The sequence below is a fragment of the Falco punctatus genome, assembly GCF_963210335.1.
Source record: "Falco punctatus genome assembly, chromosome: 9".
Classification (NCBI taxonomy): domain Eukaryota; kingdom Metazoa; phylum Chordata; class Aves; order Falconiformes; family Falconidae; genus Falco; species Falco punctatus.
The window spans coordinates 21978199-21999822 of NC_137589.1; the positions used below are offsets into that span (position 1 = coordinate 21978199).

The window sequence follows — 21624 nt, forward strand, 5'->3', positions numbered from 1 at the left end:
TCGCTGCAGAAAAAATAACTTAATCTGTTACTTGCACATCAGTATTGAAATAAATTATTGGCCTGTGCTGCAGCCAAATCGCCCTTTACATTGTACTAATGTCTTACAACTCTCTTGCCGAAGAAAGCCAAAGGTAAATAATTGCTGCATTCTTACTATTATTGTTGAGGAGGAACAGTGTAAGTAGTGTTGATTCTTCTTACCAGAAAGATGCAAGCCTCCTCAAACAGACCAAGATTTTTCTTTTTTCCCTGGTTCTCAGATTCCTCTTGCTGCTTTCATAACTTTACTTCTTAACCTGAGGCGTCTTGTCTTGGGATGGCATGGGAGATGCACAAGTGTTCATCCAGAATAATTGATGATTGTAATCTGAGTTGTTAATCTGGCCTGTAATCAAGAACACACAAATTTTTATTTTATCTGTTTGGGAGTTTTTATGTATATATAATTATACAGATTAGACAGAGCAAATTTTATCAGTCTTGAAACATAGTTAAAGGGGTTAAAAACATTAGCAACTCACAGGAAACAATCTGTGTGCTATTTTTCAGTGGTTTGCCACTGTTGAGGCATAATTTCTCTCACCATGAGAATGTCAGAGATTTGCATTCACTCAGTGTCTGAGAGGGCTGAATTATTTGCTAAGAGTGACTGTAGTGCATATTGCAGTACACACAAGCATCCCCTCAAAATATAAATGTTTCCTAGTATTGGAAGAAGCGAAATCATTACTGTTCCAATGGTGTGCTTAGTATTTGGATTTAGCACTTGGAAACAATTACTATGGTAATAGAGCTTCTTAACAGAAACAGGACTAACCTTTTTCCAGTTTATATTGCTGTTAAATGAGTAATGTGTTTCTAAATACATGCTGTAAGAATTTCTGTATCATGGGCTCTGTAAAATACTTGCATATCTTATGCTGTGTCCTCCTCCTATTATTATTACCAGCCTTATTTTGTTATTACTTTATGTCTCTTTCTTGCTTGTTATAATTGCTTTTTCTCCTCCTTCTGTATTCTGGGATTGGTTTTCTTTTTAATTTTTCAAGTAGAGTATGTAGCATAATGAAGCCGATATCTCTGGCTGATGATTCAAAGTGATAGAGCAACAAGAATAGATAAAACCAGATCTATGTGTTTCTAGCAATGCCATCATTATGAGACTGCCAACCAAATATATCATATAATTCCTACTGTGCCTTAATCCCTGTGAACTGGTATAAACATTATACGATGAGTTTCCAGATTTAGTAAAACTGTCTGTACCCATGAACATCAATTAAACGTACTGCTATCATCAGAGAGGATACCAACTGCAACTGTCAAATTATTTTTTTTATGAAAAATACGCTATTGAGAAGTTAGAAGTCATCATATGCTTGAGATCATGCATTATATGCATTGATTGGTACTTATTGTGGGGGTGAATTTGAGTCTTTCACAATCACTATGCTAAGACTTTCCTTCCCTGGGAAATTGGTGTAAAATACCCGAATAAACCATGCAAAACTGTGTAACAGCTAAGTCTTTATCTCTGGCATGGTTGTTCTGAATGGTCCTTCAGCAGCACAACCATTCCTGCAGTCTTTCATATTCAAGTTGGAAGCAAATGGCAAAAGTCTTGGGTGTAATGATGCCATAGCAGCGCAGAGCTCCAACCCACTTACACAAGAAGGCTCCCTTTGTTTCTCTGGCAACCTAAACCTTGAATCAGAATAATGAGATATATAATTTGTTTGCTTTTCTAGGATGAGAGGGTTAGAAGCTGCATGTTTATGGATGAGTCACCCTCTCAAACCAAACGATCATAGCCAACAGTAAAGCAAAGAAAATAAAGGTGTGTTGGGGAAATACAGGAAATACAGGAACCCAGCATTTGAGACAGCTGGGGCAGGACTCCCTCCTTTTACAGAGCACACTTACTGGACTGCTGCAGAGTGCTGGGGAGTGGCTTTAATCTCTAGAAAATTCTTAAATTGTCACTAGGAGAGACTACTGGGAGAAGAGGTACCCACAGGTTGTCCTTAGGGAGATGGGGGACATTTTGGTTCAGACCTCGCTTCAGCAGATGTTTAAATAGCCACGCATATGTGTAGCTGTCACTGCTTTTTCTTCCTGCAGGTATTTACTAGAAATCACTCAAATCTTGTTTCTAATGAGCAGGTGAGCAGTAATGTGTCATTGCTTCATTATGGTGGGATTTCATGTTATGGTGAGATTTAATTACAATAATAACAAAGATTCTCTGCCAGAAATTATACAGGTAATAAAGGATACATGGAAGATAAAAAACATTAGTGAATCAGTTAAGGTTGAACATGTCATCAGTTTCTAATATTTCTAAAATAAAATTTCTTATGTTTATTCAATACATTTACGTCCATGAAGTTAATCCTTCCTTTCTAACGTAATGAAAACCCTTTCCGGTTTGCAGAATAACAGCAGTTCAGCACAGCAGCAGCACACAACTTACACAAAGGTTAAAAAAATGAGCAGTATTGCCACCAAAATGTAACTGCTTATTTATCTCTTTTCTAGTGGCATTAATGGAGTAACAGGCATGGTGTTGGACTACGGTGGCAGTAAACATTTTTTTATTTTTTTTTCATTCTCAACTTACCTGTTCAATCATCTTCTAGTCATTTATTGCCTTGTATATTCCACAATATTATCCCTTTATTTATATTATGAGCTACTTTAGGGCTTGCTGAGCACTAAATATGAAAAAGAGGCAGTTATAGCATGTCAACAAGCCTCCATTTTGCATAGCTTCAAACGAAGAACCCTATGTAAAGAAGCACTGCGGCCAGTTACAGACAAAATTCAAAGTGCCACTTCATACAGTTTGTCATATTAGCTTGTCAGCATTATCACAAAGATTTTGAACTTGCTGCTCAAAGTTACTCAACATTGCTTGGTTCTCTAACTTCAGTCTTTCTAAATTAGTTACTGTGGTTGATAAGTCTAAAATATTTCAAACATTTTGGGAAAGCTAGGAGTAGTTTTCAAGTAGTGGCTTACTTCAGCGGACTTAATGTAAATGTAAAATTGAAACATTACATTGGCAAATCAAAATTTAGACTCACAAAGAAAGGTTGGTTTGCAGACTTCATTGTGTGTCTTGGAGGATGAATGTACTAGTGAGATACACGAACCTTAAAGGAGAATTTAAGGTGGGTGGTATGTGTTCATTAAGAGGCCCATTCTTTATGGGAAGGGACTTCAAGTTCTTGATACTCCAGTATACGGTGAAATTAAGTATTTCTATTTTATGCCATATGAGTTCACTTCCACCCCCCAAAAGCTGCATTTTTTTCATGGGTCAAAAATTAGAAGGCACTCATTTATATATGGAATTTGAAGTGGATATAATCATAGTACGTTTTTAACTTGTAATTGCATTTGTAAAAGAAATAGTTTTAAAGCTAAGAATCAGTGAGATAGGTGATATTTTTTCTGGCCTTTTACTTTTATCATATACATTAGGAAGTATAAAACTGTTTTGTGTTCACCTTCTTCATGTAAGTTACAGAAACTGACAGATGAAATGAAATCATGAATTACAGAGGAATCAAAAGGGAAAATATCTTTAAAAGAATTATTGTACCTCAATGATTTTAAGCCATTGTACAGTTACTCATTTCTAATCCCTTTGCAATCAATTGAAAAGGCTAGGTATACCTGGATGTGCAATATTCCGTTGCTGTGAACCACTCCACAGAATTATCTGGGTAAATTACAACAAATCACTCATTTAAGTTCATAATACCAGTCTTCTAGCTGAAGGATGAGAGCTTGCTTGAAATCTTAAGATCCTGGTTATTTTCTCAGTTCTAGATAGTATGTTAACTGCCTACAGTAGGTAGTCCTTTTGGGGGATTCATAGTGGTTATTAAGGCCAGGAGGATAGTGTTGCACCCTCACAGCTTGCTTAGTGGAACAATAAATACAGTTTACACACATGCGTGAATTTTATATATATATATATATATATATATATATATATATAAAAATCAGCTTTTGACTCAGAGTAAAGATTTGTGGTTGTGTTTTGCTGTAGCTGTGTACATGGTATGGTAGACATTTAAGAGAAGAGGAAAAAATAATCTTCTAGTAAATGGATTGGGGGTGAATAAAATTTTGGTTTTCTTTCAGAAGAATAAACTCACCTGTGATAAAATGGTTTTCTGAATTCACAGCTCAAATTTTCAGTTGTTTCAATGCTGAGTCTGTGTCTCCAAATCTGGAGACATTGTTTCAGAGAGCTTTAAAATTTATTTTTAGATTATCATGTAATTTGAGAACACTATGATGTGAAAGCATATGAAATTTGCATTTTAATATTTAATATTAAATTTGTACATTTGTACTGTTCTGAATAAGGTTGATTAGCATCATGTTTAAAGGCTTTGGAAACTTACTGAGTTTAATAATGAAAATATAATTAAATGAGGGTTTGCAGAAATTGAGAAATTACAGAAGGAATCGAGGGCACTAGATGGCTTGGACCCCAGGAATGGATGGTAAGAAAGTACAGCGCTTACAGATGCTGTCGCTGAAATTCAATGATGGTAGCAAGGATCTCCTCCTGTGCAAACATCAATGAGCACCATGCTGGGGAGGTTTTTGCCAAGGATAACCTGAACTTGGAGTTTCCTTTAAAGCTAAGCAGAGCTTCAGGAACCCATTGCAAAGCAGAGTTGCATCAAAATGGCAGGACTTGTTCACTTGGGCCCAAAACACGTTTTGTTAAAGGGCAAGTTAAGGCCGTGTAGTAGAGGTCAAAGATCTCTGGGTTCTTGGGTGCTTGTTAAAAAGTGTTCACTTCCCACTTCCCTGCTTTTTTAATGAACGGATAGTTAACAGCTGAAGAAATTTAAAATTATTATGAGAGGTTAGTGTGAGCAAGGCTGCTCCACATGCAGGGATGAGCTGAGGGTGACCTAGCGTGGGCAGTGCCTGGGGGATGGAGCTGGGCAGGCAGACTGACAGCCCCAGACATGGTGAGGGCTTGGACCTGGTCTGGGTTCTGTCCAGGGAGTCCAGTCAGGAGCAAAAGGGGATGGGGCCAGAAGCAGAGCTGGAGCCTGGTATCCTATGGCATTGCTGGAGCAGGGCTGAGGGCCCCGACTGGGCTGAAGCAGGGTCCTGGACACAGGGGCAGGGTATTGAGGGGCCTAGGTGAGGCTGCTCCAGGCCATTAAGGGTTGTGGTTGCCCTTAGGGCCATGATATCTTCTGGCCTTTTAGGGTTTTTTTATTATGATTATTTAGTAATAAAATATCTTAGATTTTTTTTTTCAATAAGACGTTGAGTGACATCTTTCTACAGTTAAAGAATGTATAAGAGGAATAATGATTTTGAAGTACAGTGATACCAAAACATCCCTTTCCTTTCTGTAGAAGACAGTTTCACACTTATAGTAGAGGAATGTTAAATATGCCCTTGGAAGTCCCCAGACAGCAGGGGATTATTAAGCACTTGGAGGCAGCTCAGGTGGGAAGCCACCAGCTCTGGTAATATGCACAAAGACTTAAGTGGCAGATGTTCAAAACAGAATGACAGCAGAAAATTACAGATATGTATCTGTAGTTGTAGAAGAAGATTGAAAAGGTTTGAAAATTTCAGTGTGTTACATATGCTGTGCTTTGAAGTAAATCTTTTCGCTTTCTCCCTTTTGTGGGATTATGTTATGTACATTTGACATTAGTGGAAGCTATTATTAGTGGATTGCCTTAAAAATAAATTATTTTTCCTATTTATTAACACTTGTCATAAAAGCCAGCAGACTGCAAAAGGAGTTGTAAAGGTCTAATATGCATTTATTAGCTCAGACACTGCTCAGTCACGCTGGTTTTTATAGACGGGAATGTTGATTTCCACTTAAACACAGTTGACTAGAAACCATGGTATCAGCAGCTGTAATCAAAAAGCGCAGTCCTGAAGTGGTAAAATGAAGAAATGAATGTACATAGAAACTCTTCATGTAAGTATTTACAAACCAAGAAAATGTAATATTTAAGAAGCTAACAAACTTAATGAGTGATTTTTTTTCAACAAGTCAGAAATAGAAGAGTAAAACATTTCCTCAGACTTTTAGTTTCTTTATGGTGAGATGCTTTCTGATGAGCAGTAGAGCAGAGAGGCAAGAGGAAAGGGATGCTTTGTGCAAAATTGGATTTGTAACGCAAGCTCCCCAGGTAGGCACTTCTACACGTTACTCTGATAATGGTAAAAATAATCTAAACAGTGTGATTCTCTTAGTGGTCTAAATATATCAACAGAATCTGTGATTTTGGTGGTCTTTTGTAGGAATTTGTCCCTCTGGAACTGTTCAGCAGATTAATAATTAGATATTGCTGTCATGGAATTACAGCTATTTTAATAATCAATACTTGATTATAATTAAGTCACAGTCTACAAAACAAGAGGAATTAAAAAATCAAACTGGTTTTATAAGCTGCAAAAATCCCAAAACCTTGATGACTAGATGTAAAGAAGTATAACCCTGTTTTCCTAAGAAGGAAATCGAGAGAGGTAAAACGATTTCTGTGGGTGTTGGGGGAGAAAAGGCTTCACTCCCATTTGGTAGGGCTGCCCCCTAGTGCACTGCAGGCTAAAGGCGGCAAGTGTTTCAGTTCAGTAACAAGGTTCGCTTTGTAGGGTAAGAGGGCGTTTGCACGAATTATGCTTGAGATAGGTACAGATCTGTATACATAAATATTTGTGTATACATGTAAATATATATCAAGTATATTGGAGCGTCATCTGGAGTTGCTCATGTTTATGTGGAGATAGCTGATGAAAATTTAACTTAATTTTTTACTTTTTATTTCTCTCTTACAAAACCAGATTTCTACCAAAACACATTTTCAAAAAAATTAACTATTCTTTAGGAAGTTTTTATGTTAGTGGTATTATTCAAATCGGATGAACCTGTCACTCACAGTAATGTTGTGTGCTATTCGTTGACACACGGTAACAGTCATGAGCTGCAGCTGGTGCACTTGAACTTCTCAGGCTTTGCTGCTCAGGCTATGTTTTGAAGTGTGTGGGGTTTTATTTTCGTATGCACATCTTGATCCTTTGGGAGGTGGATCTGCAGGATCCAGTGCGAAGTCATAGGGGAACACTGGGACTGCTCCGGTTTGTGACAAAGACTGTCATAAATCCTGGTGACACCAGGATCCAGGAGCTGCCAAAGTGGCTGAGCTAGGGTAGCTTTTGCTTGCTGCCTGTGAGTACGTGGATCTGTGCTGTCTGTGCTGCACTGCTAATACAGGACATGCTGCGCTGTAGGCACTTAGGTCAAAGTTAAGGGGCATTGATGGTGCAAGGAAGAAGGCAGATATTTGAATCCAAGTTGTGTGTTTCCCAGATTAGTGAATGAGGAGGAAGGAGAGGGTTATTTCACCCAGATGTTAAATGCTTATATTCTTAACTTATTGGAGTACCAGCATTAAAGGTCTCTTGGTGTCCCCATAAATCAAAAATATATTAATGTCTCTGAAGTCCATTTAAGTTTACAAGTTAATTTTATGCTAGGAATGCTGTACTGCAGGTATTTTTCTTCTTCTCAAGTTGTGTGTTGCCCTCCCACGTCAGTGGTCACCCTGTCCAGGAGCACCTAGTGTAGTATTAGTGCATTAAAACTAGTGACTGTCTTAATGATTTTTAAATTACATATTGATTTCTTGCCTAATGCCTTTCCTCCCTCATGCTTTGTTTCTCCTCATTGGCATTCCTAGATGACTGTCTTAGTTCACCAACATTTTTGGTCAGCATTTTCATAATCTTTGCAGGCGGGTCAGTATTTGTTTCCTACAAACCTTTTGCTAAATACCAATCGTTTAAATCTTGTGAGATGTGTCTTGTTCAGAGGGTAAGCAAGCTGTCAGGAAGTGGTATCATTCACATGCTAAGGGTGACATCTGACTTAACAAATGAGTTGGCATCAAGAAATCTCTTAATACATCTTCATTTGCTTTTGAAGTTGCTAATTTGGATTCTCAAGAACAATAGTATTTGAGTATCTCTCCCATATTGTGCTTTCTTAATGCTTGATTATTAATCTTTGTGCAAGGGAACAATGTAAGGATGTGTCCAGTTCAACTTTCTTGTGCTGCCCAGTGTTAGCAGTGTAAAGCAAAACTGAACAAGTGATAAAGAGCATCTGTGACAGGGAGAAAGCTTTGGGGTTTTTACGCTTTGACTTTCACTCTGTTTTTTTAACGAAGATGTATAAAAGTGTAATAATCTGCAGCTATGCAAAAGTATATATTTATATATAAATTTCTGTTTCTATATAAATACTTGGCTGCTATTAGCTTATTGTCAAAGTCCACAGCCCAAGTATTTTAAAGTGAGATATATAAAGAATTCATTACCTATACTTTCCATTGACATATTTTTGTGTGTATCTGATGGTTAACAACAGCCTGGATTTATGTGACTGAAGCAATGAACTGTGAACAGTTGTAAGATGCTGCAATCTGGCAGCAAGAGCATACGCAGGATTATGCCCCAGATTTAAAAGGTGATTGCACTGCTTAAGTACCACTTTGTGGAATGTTACTATGCTATTCCTAACCTGTGGTTAGGGATTGCACTCATATGCTGTATCCATGTATATCCAAAGTCAGGTTTAATGATGTCTTAAGCAGAAGCCATCAAGTATAGATTGATCTTCAATTATTTAGCTTTGCATGAACATTTCTAGTCTTTGGTCTCCAGTATTAACAGAAGCCCAGCATGTTCTCTAATGTTGTCTTTGTGTCCAAAGTCCCTCTGTGATGAAAACCTGAAAACTGTATCTGCATCTGTCATGGAATGCTGAACACTAGTCACTGTTAAGTCCACTTCGACGAAGAAAATAGAATTGAGGACCTTGACTACATGGACACAGGTTTTTGGGGTGGGATAGGGCAGATCATTCCCATGATCTCTTGAGCTATTCACAGAACATACAGAGTGTGCGTTCTTTCTGTGCCCTAACAAAATCAGATCTAGACTGTATTCCATCCTTGGTGGTGGTGCTTTTTGCCAGAAAATCAATAGTTTCTTTCTGTGACCTTTTTTGGTACCTTTAAGGTGCCCATAATACGTGAAGAGAAATTTATACTAGTTGAAGGAGATGATAGTATATGAATGTCTCCAACATGTCTGTAACAGAATCTCTACTTACTCTTTCGGGAATTGTCCAGAAGAGTCATTTCTTCCTCCTGCCACTGAACCAAGATTTTTGCTAGAATGAAGCAAGCATTATGACCAAAAAAAAGCCCATTTCTATGTTGTCTGCATGTTTTGCATGTTAAACCCGCCTGCAAAAATCTCCTTTCTGTTTCTAGCAGTTCCTCATCATAGACATTTGCGATGAGTACATGAGACTTGATCCCCTGTCTGTAATGATAGTCTCGCTCTCTCTGAAGTGCACTTACTGCAGCTGCATAATGAGAAGACCTGTGGTGATTCTTATGGGGAACTTTTATTTTGTTAAAAGTGGAAACATTTAAACTTGAACTCTGCTATGAAAAATCGGTGGCTGCTTTAGGATTCAGGAAGAGGTGAGCTGGGATGAAGAGCATGTAGAGCTGTTCTGTCTAGTTATGACTGAAACATTTGGTGCTTACTTGATTGGCTCGACTAAGGTTTATGAGGCACAATTGTGCATAAAGTTTGTCTTAGAGGAAAGATAAGTTAGAGGAGAAGGAGGCTTTCTGTGTCTTACTTTATGCTCTGCTTTATATTCCTGTGTATTTTGTACTGATCCATGTATCTTGAAAAATAGAGGTGTGTTGAATAGGATGACTTAGTCATTTTCTATAGCAGAGGATGTAGTGTATCATCTTTAAAAAGGATTACACTTTCCAGTACCTTAAGTCATAGAATTTCAGGTGCTAAGGTCACATAAAGGTATTCAAAAGATTAAAAAAAGAAAATCACACAGCAATTCTCCCCATTCCCAATTGATCAAAGAGCAAAGTGTGATCTCTTGCTGCTGTGCCAAAGAAACACGACCAGATATGGCTGTGGATCTGCAAGTGCACAGAGAGAGGTGGATTCAAAATAAAATAATAAATACAGATAAAAGGCTGAGTTATTTCAGAAACTTCACCTGCTTCATGGAGGTGATCCTAAGCATCCAGATCATGGGAAGGAAAAGCTGAAAAAAAAAAGTTGTTATAAGCGTAGTATCGGGTTGTTACCCCAGGTGGAGACTTCATATGGAAGGACAGAAGGTGTCTTCTCTGTGTTTATGCGGTCAGGATTTACAAATGAAAACAGTTTAAGTCACACAGATTTACACAGTTGTAAGACCTCTGCTTGTAGTGTTGTATTACATTTCTTCTACCACAATGGAGATGATTTTTAATACTCCATCCCTAACTACCTAGGATTTCTGTACTCATGGTTACTTTGTGTCTGCTTCAGATAGTCATTCCCCATCTTTTCTTTGAGGTAGAATGGCTGTGAATGGAGACTTACAGTGTGAGATTGCCATATGATGTTGGTTTCTTTGCAACAGCAATGTATTGCTTCCATCTGAAGTTTCTGGGAGCGGAATGGAGGAAAGTATAGCTTGTTTTACAAGCATGACGTCCCTTTGAAGAGTTGTGACAAACAAGATTGTTTTTGTAAAATAGTCCTGGGTATTAAATTCTCAGATGAAGTAAATTTTATTCTTGCCAATGGGGCAAAAAAATGCAATTATAAGATTCAGTGCCTATAATTCAATGCAAAAATGCTAATCTGTTTGAATGTTTTTCCAAAATGTTTTCATTTTGAATGCTCTCATAGTTTGAAATGCCTAGTAGTCACTTTTTATTTTAATTTGATGGTACAGACTCTTGGAAATCTGAAAATCAGAGAAAAAACATTTCCAGTACCTCGAAGATTTGAATCGTAGACCTTTCAGCAGAACACAATGCATTAATTATTCAGGCATTTACTACATGGACTTGTTACAGTCATTTTTTAAAATGTCTTATATAGAGATGTTTATTATACTGTCTTTTCCTCTGATGAGGTATAGATGTATGTTTTAAATGATTGTGTAATATAGCATGCTAGCCAATTTGCATTTGCAGCAGAAAGAGCTGTGACAACAGGTAGAGGCATCATTGTATGAACTCTTGAGTAGCTGTGTTTGTGTCGTTTACCTAAGAGATGGTTGGCAACGGTATTCCCCCAGAGCTCAGGCACATATTCTGCTTAAAGGGGAAAAAAGTTTGCTCTTCATTTGTGGATCAGTAAAGTCACTCTTGTGTGCTGAAGGCATATGATGCTTCTTATTTTTCTGAAAAAAAATTGAGAAAATTTAATCCATGATATCTATATGTGCAAAACAATGGAAATAGTAGTATGCACAATGAATAAACCTGTTCTCAATAGAATTCAAACTAAGAAAGTGCCTCTACAGAAAAAAAAATGAAATAAATTTTATTGGTAGAACAATGACTGTGATTTAAAGATAGACTATTTTTTCAAAGGTACATGCATACAAATTTTCTGGAACTCTCTGTGAGAGAATTTTGGAAAAAAATATTTTCTGACAACTTATGACAGTCAGAATGAATGCCTTTTAATAAACTTTGATGCTGGTTGAGTTTCTAAATGTTTGCAGCTCCCAATGCATGTAGCAATGCGTCACTGAGAGCCACATGCATCCAAGAGCTGCATTTGCCTTCGTGCCAGTTCATGCAGTCCCACACAGCCTGGTGTTTGAGTGAGGCTGCATCTTTCACACATGAACAGGTGTGGGTGTGAGTTTGGATGTGTGTACATATGTATAGCTGTGCACATCTATGTAAGTGTGAAAATATACCTATGTGCACACTACTATGCCAGTAAAAGTGCGCCTTTGAAGCTTCTTTTTGACAATGTACACATCAGTCCAAAGAACATCATTTTAGGCTCTCATGAGGTGTTTGTACTAATCTGACATCATATTTTCCCTTCATTTATTGCATCTTAAAGGCAGCAAACACTGTCAAGCAAGAGCAGCTCATTCATTTTAGAAAGTTAGCAAAGCCATGTTGTGTCCTACCACTTGAGAAGCAGGTGCCATGAAATCTCTGCTTTGTTTACTTGTGAGACTGTGTGTTTTTCTGGAGAATTTCCTTCAGTTGATTTTGTCTCACATGAATATTTTATTAAAAAAAAAAAAAATGAAACCTTCCCCTTGTGTGCTAGTTTTGTGCAGTGGTAATGGAATGGAGAGCCAAGAGGGACTGTGAATGGCAAATAGGCTTCCTCATGAGGAAGGAGTGGTTGGGTAGAATTTGAAAAAAAACAATTGTGAATGTTTCTATAATTTTGCTTGAACTTGAGAACTAAACTCTTAATTATGTTTTGCAGGATATGAATGATTACTCTCCAGTGTTTAGCAAAACCCTCTACAGGGGAATGGTTGCTCCTGATGCAGTCAAGGGCACAGTTATCACTACCGTTTCAGCTGAGGACCAAGATCCTCCGGTAAGCAAAAAGGTTCCGTTAATACTCTGCATCCAAGAGGGAAAAATCTTTACCCCTTATAAGTGATTAACTCTTTCACCAACAAAGGTGAATATTATGAGTTTTTACAAAGCAGTAATTCATGCTTTCTTTTTTTAATGTCAGTCTGTCCTTTGTCATTCTGGACAGGCTGCATTTACAGGGATGGTTCCTGAACCTGGCAAATCAATGTTGCAGCTCCTTTCTGTCAGGAAGATTTTTGGAAAGCTTTTTGTCTGACTTCACAGTGTAGATAAATAAGAGGAATAGGCAGAAAGGAAAACCGTGTCTGTCTTTTGTACAGTTCTGCAGCTTAAAGAGGAAACAAAACACAACTCTGTAAGCTTGTCGCTTTCTTGATTTCACAGTCACTGGGCATTTCCAGTCTGAGACATCACCAGGGTCATGCAGAACTGTAAGTTCTCCATCCAGCCCTATTGGATGTGCAATGTTTTAACTGAGTGCACTTGTTTTGGGGATCAGGTTTATTTCTGCCACTGGCTTTTATTGCTGTTCCCCGGTGAAGCATTTGATTGACACAACTGGGCACATATTTCTGACTTGTTAGCTATTCTGAAGGGTAATATCAATTTTTGTAATCAGAGGTTGATGAACATTGGTGACCAGATGATACACTGAGGACAATGAAAGTCAGAGATGTTCTGCCAGCCAGGTTTAATTTTTAATTGTTAGTGTTTGGCATATTATGGAGAATAATCCTCAGGGAGAATAGTTCAGAGAGAATGTGCCATGCACATTAAAAGCTGATGGTGCTGCTTTGACACAAATCAACTGTAGCTTAGCTAAATATGCTACATAGTAATTTATTTACCACCCAAGGACAGAAATGCTAAAGCAGTGTTTGTCAGGGCAGTCCTGCTCTCTCCCTTTGTAAAAAGTCTTAACACAAAGGTAAGAAAATTCCATGCTGGCGATACATACCAGTGGGGTATTACTGAACTTGGAGGCATTTAAGGTAGTTTATAACAGCTGGAGATCTGGACTATTGTTTGTTTAAAGTATGCGAAAGACAGTAGTATCATCAAGTCGGTAATGAATAGCAGTAGTTACCAATTAATAGCACTACAGAGTATTTAAGGAAGGCAGCAGCAAAGGACAGAGACATTATTTGAGCAGTAAACAAAAGAAATGGACAGAGCTGTTCCTTAATGGCTAGTCTTAGACAATTTGAAGGGAAATATTAAGAGAAGTTGGTGCCTGATTTTGAGTGCTCTGCTTGCAGAATGGAGCCCACCCAAGGTGTGTGTTAAACTCCTCCTGTAGAGCACAGGCACATTACAATAGGGTCCCAACCAGTCAACATGTTAATCACATATCTCCTTAATTAAAAGCAGAACAGTCAGCATTAGACTGATTAGTAGAAGCAAATGGGAATTTCTAGTGTCTTGCTTTAGAGATGCTTTTAAAAATGCATAGCCAAGGACTGTTTTCTTCATGGCAGGCAACTACACTCTCATTCAAAGACATGTCTGGGTGTACTCATAGCTTTTAGCATGCAGCAGAAGAAAGATGATGTAGTGCTAGTGCCTGCTCTCCTCTCTTTGCATCTTGTTATATTCATCTTTCTAGAAAAAGCCTTTCCATGGGATTTAGAGACCTAGGTTGCCTTCCCTCCACTGACTGAAGGATTCAAACCTTTAACTCTGTTTAAAGAGTTAAAGTTTTAACACAGCCCAGGAAAGAGGCTGGGCAGGGTTCCTGACAAACTTGAGGTGTACCTGCAGGTGTGTGGAAGTCTTCAAAGCTGTAAAGTGAACAAGCTTCAGCACCTGGGATCATGGGACATGCAAGGTCAGCTAGACTTGTACCCATATCACCTAGTCCTTTTCTGGACTTGAATCATTATGTCTAAGCAAGGAAATGTATCTCTGGCAGCATTGTGGAAGTCTGGAATGTAGAACTCCCTGTTATGGCCCTTTAGAGGACTTCATAAGTGCTCGTATTTCTGTGGTCTACCTACACTCTTGCTCCCACTGCCTTTTTGCCCTGTGGAAGTCTAGTGCTTTTGTCTGACCTCTTTCACTGTTCCTTGGGGTGTACCAGGACTAGGTTTCTACCATCATCTTAGTCACTGTTTAAAACAGTGATTTTCAGGGGAGAGTAGGCTTGATTGCTCAGATCTCATAGTTATTTGCAGGAAAATATTTTTTAATTTATTTAAGATTATTTGATTCCACTCAGTGAATGTCTTGTTCTTCCATATGTTAGGTTCAATAACCTGGGGATGACAGAATGGAAATTGAGATCAAAGTGGGCAAGGTTTCTGGGTGGCATTAGAAGCCTGCAAGGGTTGTGTTTACACTATGTACTGCAGAAACATTAGCTTATTTTACTAGCGTTTCTTCCTGAACAAAGCACTTGTACTGCTGGAGTACTACCACCAAATTAATAATTCTTGCCTACACATTAATGGGTCTGCACTGCATTCAGCAGATGCAGTCAGAGCGTTCAGCAGATGCAGCTTAAATGGAGAAGATTCTCAGTTGCTCTGCATGGGGAATGATTTGGAAACCAGGGAGTTAGGGAACACAACTTCCCTTCAAGAGCTCTCCTCAGCAGTTAGCAGCAAGTAATTCAGAAGGAAACACTCTGCCCATATCACCAGTGTTGTTGTTTCAGAGCGATCTGCCGGTGGACAGTGGGGAAAACCGGTTGTGTGTGACCGTTGAAATTGTATGATTTTTTTTGATTGCCATAGTAGAAATCTAAAATATTAAAGTCCTATGGACCCATATCTGCACCTTGCACCAGTATGTATTTGCTCCTAGCAGGTTTATCATACTGACCTTTGAGAAAAGCCTGCAGAAAAGGATGTTGAGGATCAATGAAACTGGGCAAGAAGATTAATTTCTATTCTGTGGAAATTTTGACAAAATAGGTTAGGATAGAAAAAAAAAGTAATTTTTCTTTGGTGGTAGAGAATCACTTTTTAACTTGGTGTTTGTGCCGCTTTTGTTTAATGGTATCTGTTGCCTTACAAGGTATTTTGGTCTTGATAAAGTATTTGCGCAATCTGGTACAAGTTCCGTATTATAATCCCTGGATTTAATGTGCCTAAATTTTAAAGAATAAGGTATCACCGAGATACTGGAGGAAAAAAAAATAGTTCATAAACTGATTAATGTAAAACAATTCTTAGTCCTGTGGAATCAGCATTTCCTAATGCAAAGTTATTTCACTTTTTCCTTTAAAAAACAAAACAAAACAAAACCCCCTTTTTGAATTCTTTTTCTATAATTTCTGTCACCATCACTTGAACATAAAAATGTAGAAACGGGACGTGGACAAGTTTGTGTGCTATTTTGTAATAATGGCTATCTCTAGGTGCTATGAGAATGGCAGTATAAAAATCTGAGTAAAGCGCTTATGTGTCCCTGATTAATTTCTTGTGATTTTCTCATGTGTTAATATGAATTTATATTATATGGGTTTGAATGTCCTGTATTTGAAAGGTGTGGGGATCGCTTCTACTTCTGTGGAGAAATAGGTGCACATGCATGAGAGAGACATCAAAATAACTGAATGTGGGATCCTGTTTATTACCATTACAACAGGCATAAATGCATATGACCATAATGTTGAAGTAATGTTCTTCAGAATCAACTGTTGCATTTCTTTGATTTTTATGAAGACTTAAAAATGAAGCTACCCTTAGGCGTTTAATGAATGCAGTAGCCATAAAAGTTAGCCAACTATGGAGGAAAGCTTTTAAAATAGTTTTTGAAGTTGGCATTTTATTTCAAACTAATGGTTGATAGTTAGTTTTCTCTATCTTCTTTTTTATTTTAAAAATATCAGGCAGAAATGGCTTTGTTTCTTTTTCTAACTAAGCCAGCCCGTTAGATGTTTTGTGCTACTGGCAAATCTGTATTTATGTGGAGCTGGCTCTGACATTTAAGTGGTGTCACAAAGTGTTTGATATGAATTCACCAGAAATTGTTTTAAAAAACACACAGCCTTTTCTGTGTTCAGCAGGACCACCTTCCTCTAAACTTGCCTTAAGGGAAAGAATATTCTTATTTATCATCATCAATATTTTAGTTGTGTGGTTTGGGGTTTTTAACCTGCTGTAATCTTGTTTGTATGTACTAATACATCTTCTTTATCAGTTCAGGAAAATAAGTATCTATTAAGAAAATAATTGTGGCTTTAAAATACTTCTGATTATCAGAGCAGGTCTAATAAGAGCCTAACTAATTTGAAGTATCCAAGCCTGAATTTTTCTGTTGTCATTTTACAAGTAATGTAGACCATTCCCCTGTCAATGTTAAACTCAGCCGGGGAAAAAAGTCAAACTAGATTTTTTTTCATCACCTGCAATAAAAGCTTTTCAGAGCTAATCAGCTCTTCAGAGACTGCCCACTGTCTTCAGCAAATCCCAACTTTGTTCTGCATTGTCGAATAAATATGGATGGTATGAGAATCCAAATTGAAATGCTCAGCACCTGCATGCAGTTTCTCTGCAAATAAGGCAAATTTGATTTTTCCAACAGGAAAAGAACAGTTTTAGGGTGAAAAGGAGGTGTTGGATGGTGTCAGTAGAGCTTGGCTGTCCATTTCACCCCATGGTCACCATCCTCGGCATGCCCCTCCTTTGAGCTGCTGGACTGGGGTTATTTTGGTGTTGTCCTGTTGTTCCTACTAGTCCCTCAACAGCAAAGGTGACAGCAGCAGTGATGAATACCTAAGTAGTAGGAAAAAAATTCATGCCACTGAAGTCAACCTTAATAAATCATCATCTGTAACAAAGGATGCAGGTATTGTACCTACTGTTACTTTTTGACTCTGGAAGTGCTCATTCAGCCATATTCCTTAGAAAAGATGATTGTTTTACCTATGGCTTTTGACTTCTAAAGGTCAAGTTGTAAATATAAATGCAAGCATGAAATGGACAGTGAGGGTGGCACAGGTACAAACAGTAATGTAGATGAAAGATCAGATGTTTAAAGAAACTTGTGAGATAGGGGATTAGAAACTTACAGCATATAGATGAGGAAGTGCTATGAGTGACTATGATACGCTTTCAAAAACAGTCAGACGGTAAGAATGAGGTTTTACTCTTAAATTAATCAAACAGTACTTCATTTATTGAAGGTGTAAATTAAATGTTACCTTGTTTTTCTTTTAAAAAACCTCCATCAAATCTCCATGCAGTAAATTATTTGCAACTTAATGTATAATACAGGTATGAATATCTACGTGTGAACAAATGAATGTCTGAGTCAGGATGAAGATGTATCATTTTCTTAGATTAACTGATGCCTAAAACATTAATCCATTATTAGAATACAACTGTTAATGATAGGATTGATTTGGTTGCAAACTACCATGTATTTCTGGCTACTATTTAACAGTTACTAAATTAAACCAAAATTATCTGTACTATATTCAAATGCTTCCAAATAGGTATTTTCTTATTTTTTTATTTTGACCTGTGGATTTCAAAGTGGTCAGAAAATCTTGGCCTGAAGGTGTAAGAGTTCTCTGATAGTTATTCCTTTGAGTCTTTAGTGAGATATCAATCAAAACATAGAAACCTGTGCTTTTCACTAAAGAACAGAGCGGGATTTAAAGGGCTGTCTTGAGCAAATATCAGTTTAAATTCCTACCAGTTTTTCCTTTCCTTCCTTTTCCTGTTTGAATTCACTTTTTTTTGCAGTGATTGAGAATATAAATTATGTTTCAGAAGTTACTTTTACGTTTGTCAAAAAGACTCTTTATTGGAAGTACTATTCTGGGCATTGAAATCTGGTAAATTTTTATTTATGTGTGTTTCATGAAATATGGTAAATCAACATATTGTCATTTGGTTTATTGGAACAATCCACAGTATATTTTTCTACAGCTTTAAAATAATTATATGGTATCTGATTTTTCAAATTATTTAGTACATCCTATAGGTGTCTACCCTGTTTTTCCCAGTAGAGCTTGCATCTAATTCCAGACACACTGCATGTGAAGGGTAAGAAAATACTAAGCACAAAGCAACAAGAACAGGCAAAGGGAGCCAGAGGTAATCATGGTAATAGACTAGAACCATGGTTATAATAGACTAAAGCCATGGTTATATATAAGCCAAGGAAAAATTTGAGTACAGCTTCAATTCTTTCTAAATAACTGGTAAACGTTGCTAAAATAGAAATCTTCAGTTTTAAAAAGATTGTGATTGAAATTGTTGAGACAGTTGAACACATTTTCCGTTAGCATTTGAATAATTCCTTTGAGGTATAAGTGCTCACATATTGAAAGTGTGTTGTTGTGTAGAGATCTGAAAGAAGAGAGGGACGTACCTTTTATACCAGCTGAGGAAAGTTGTACTGTTTGCATGGGGGGTGAGCATGAAGAAGCAGACAGGTGAGGCATCACAGCCACTGTGCAGATTGAGCTAGAAGGGTGATAACACTGGGTTAGGAGGCTGCACTGTGTAAGTGGGCAACAGCAGAGACAGTTGCATGTCAAGAGTTTCCCCCACATATCATCTTGACTATTCTTTCCAGAAGTATTGCCTAGATGGAGTTTAAGGAATTCCTCTGGGCTTTCTTAGTATCTACAAATAAAAAGTTTAGGCTGTTGGACATTGCAGTCCAGTGTCATATTCAGGGCAACGCTGGAGACCGGCACAGTGAAGCTGTGCCTCCAAAACGTGCTTGGTCTTCCCAAGCACCAGGCATGCAGAGTCATTCAAACAGGCTTTGCTGTATTTGTGTTGCCAGAGTTGCTCCAGTGAGTCCCAGACAGGTTTGACTTGCTGCATACAGTTTAAGCAGGAGTCAGAGTAATCCCAGACAGAAATAAGATAAAACTAAGTGAGACTAATTTTTTCCACTATAAACAACTTGCTTTCTTTCCTGGAAGAACTCCATTGACCCTATTTGAGTTTAGTTTCCCCACTCTTCTGTGTTGAAGACAGTGATCTGACCAGAAGAAAAGTAAAAAATGGTGAAAGGTGCAAGCAGGTATCCTGTGTGAGACACAACTTTGCAAGGGTTTTGTGTGGCTGGGGAACCACACAAATGCTGCATCTCTGGCTTCTTAGATGCTTCTAGCAACTAAGGTAGATATGATAATATCCTATAGAAAAATACTTATATTTTAGTGCCACTTTGCTTTAGCTAGCACAAATGTATGCAGCTTTGGTTTCTCTCAGAGGTATTTTCTTTGAGAGAGATATCTGTAGTCCCTAAAGCCTGGATGAAATCAATGTCTGACTCTGTCACCTACACTTCTGAGTTTTATTAGCACAGTATTTAGTATTCCCATCCATCATCAATTGCCATCTATTCTTTGGGCAATTTTTTTGTAGCTGAGGATATCTGAAGCCTGTATCAGGCTTGGTACAGATGCATAAATCCCTCAATTCAATGGCAATTACCTGCTGAGAGTCCTCAGGACTATTTTACAATATTTTTTCCTCTCAGTGCTCAGTTTGAGAGCTTAGCTCTCAAAGAATGACAAGTGGCCTGCCCAAAAGCAGAGCTTAAAATGCTTCAGGAATGGCAAGTGAAAATGCATTGAACCAGGGTCTAGATGCTGCTTGAGCCATCTTGGGTGAGTCACCACTTCTGCACTCAGCAGTGTATGGAGACAGTTGAAATTGCTTTTAAACAGCCTCCCTTTTGCATAGTTTCTTTAATCTGTCTTGGGTTTTGATTTGACTTGAACTCAAAATAAATGCTAACCCACACTATACGTGGCCACACACACACACAAAAAAAAAAAAGGCATAGTATCTTTGTTTCCTACACAAGCTAATGTCTGAATTAAAGTGCCAGAGACAGTCACTTCAGGAGCAAGAGAAAGGAAAGCAAAAAGATTCTTGTGGCCCTGTGGAATGATCAAACCAAATGCACAGCAGAGCAATATTTTGCTTTGGAACTTTAGAGGTCCAACCTAATCCATATCAAGGCTGGGAAGGTTTTGGTGAAGAGAAAGATCTTTAAACCTGGTTTATTTCCTGTTAGGTACCAAAGTTTACAAATCTGTATTTTAAAAGAGATTTAAATGGTGTTTGCTTTTTTACTTGGGAAGGGGGCTACCTGTGATTACGTTCAACAGATCTGTACAGATGGCTGTACACATACCTAAGTTATTTAACACCACCTGAGACCATCCATGGAGAGAAGAGCTTTCATCATTGTGAATGGTTTATGCTTTATTAGAGTGGCATGGTGATGAAAGACGCCAGATGACTATGACTATTCCCAAAGCTTTCAGCCCTCCAAATATTTTGAAAGGCAAGCAACATGAGCTATTTGATAGATGCTTAGCTTGCTTACTTGCTTTATCAGAAGGTGAATATTCCCAGGACCGGTATAACTTGAGGTGTTTGCTTTTCCTGTAAATGCCTTTTTTGGTATATCACTGTAAAAGCCAGAATATTTCTTCCATGGGCAATTCCTCTGCGTATTCTGATTTTGTTCATTTCAAATGTCAGTAGAAACAGATGCAGAGTCAAAAAAACCTAATTTTTATGAGCAGCCAGTGTCCAGAGCTCCAGAATATCCAGCTTAATGGTTTATCCAATCTCATAACACCTTGTAAAGTTTTTGTTCAATGGAGCCCTTTTTTCAAATTGAGAGCAATTGTCCTTATTGTTTTACAGGCACCCACTAAAAGTAAGAAATATTACTGTTGGATTTCATAGTGTCTGCTGTAGATTTGTATATGGGAAACATGCTGCAAATGCAATGAGTTCTTAAAGTAATTTTGTCTCATTTTTTAAATTTTAAAATCATGGGGGTTTTGTGTTCAGCTTGTTATAGTTAAAAATTCAGAATTTTATGATTTAGTAAATCAGAATTTCAGGCCCTCTTGTTCAGTTGCATAGTAAAGAATTAAGTCCTTCACATTTTAGAGTTTATATAAATGAATTTAGGGTGACTGTACACGACTGCACCATTCACAACCCATAGCTGGTTCAGGACCCACCAAAATCATTAGTTTACTCTGTGATCGGCCCCATCTTTAGTGGTTACTTTGAGTATGTCACAAAGAGCATGTGCAGCAAACTGTAAATTTTGTTTTTAGCATCACTTTCCAAATTTTTTCCCTAGAATTAACTTTTCAAAATTTGCCTTCGTGAACTTTTTGTGGTGCTAATCATTCAAAT

General features: G+C 37.7%; 1 protein-coding gene across 6 annotated transcripts in view; it reads left to right on the forward strand.

The window, feature by feature from the left end:
* The window catches only part of PCDH15 (protocadherin related 15), an 878455-nt gene that overhangs the window by 718161 nt on the left and 138670 nt on the right, over positions 1-21624 (forward strand). For all 6 annotated transcript variants that reach the window (XM_080401549.1, XM_080401544.1, XM_080401545.1 and 3 more), the window contains one exon: positions 12360-12476. In XM_080401549.1, the coding sequence (XP_080257675.1) occupies positions 12360-12476 (117 nt within the window). The remainder of the gene's footprint in view (positions 1-12359; positions 12477-21624) is intronic.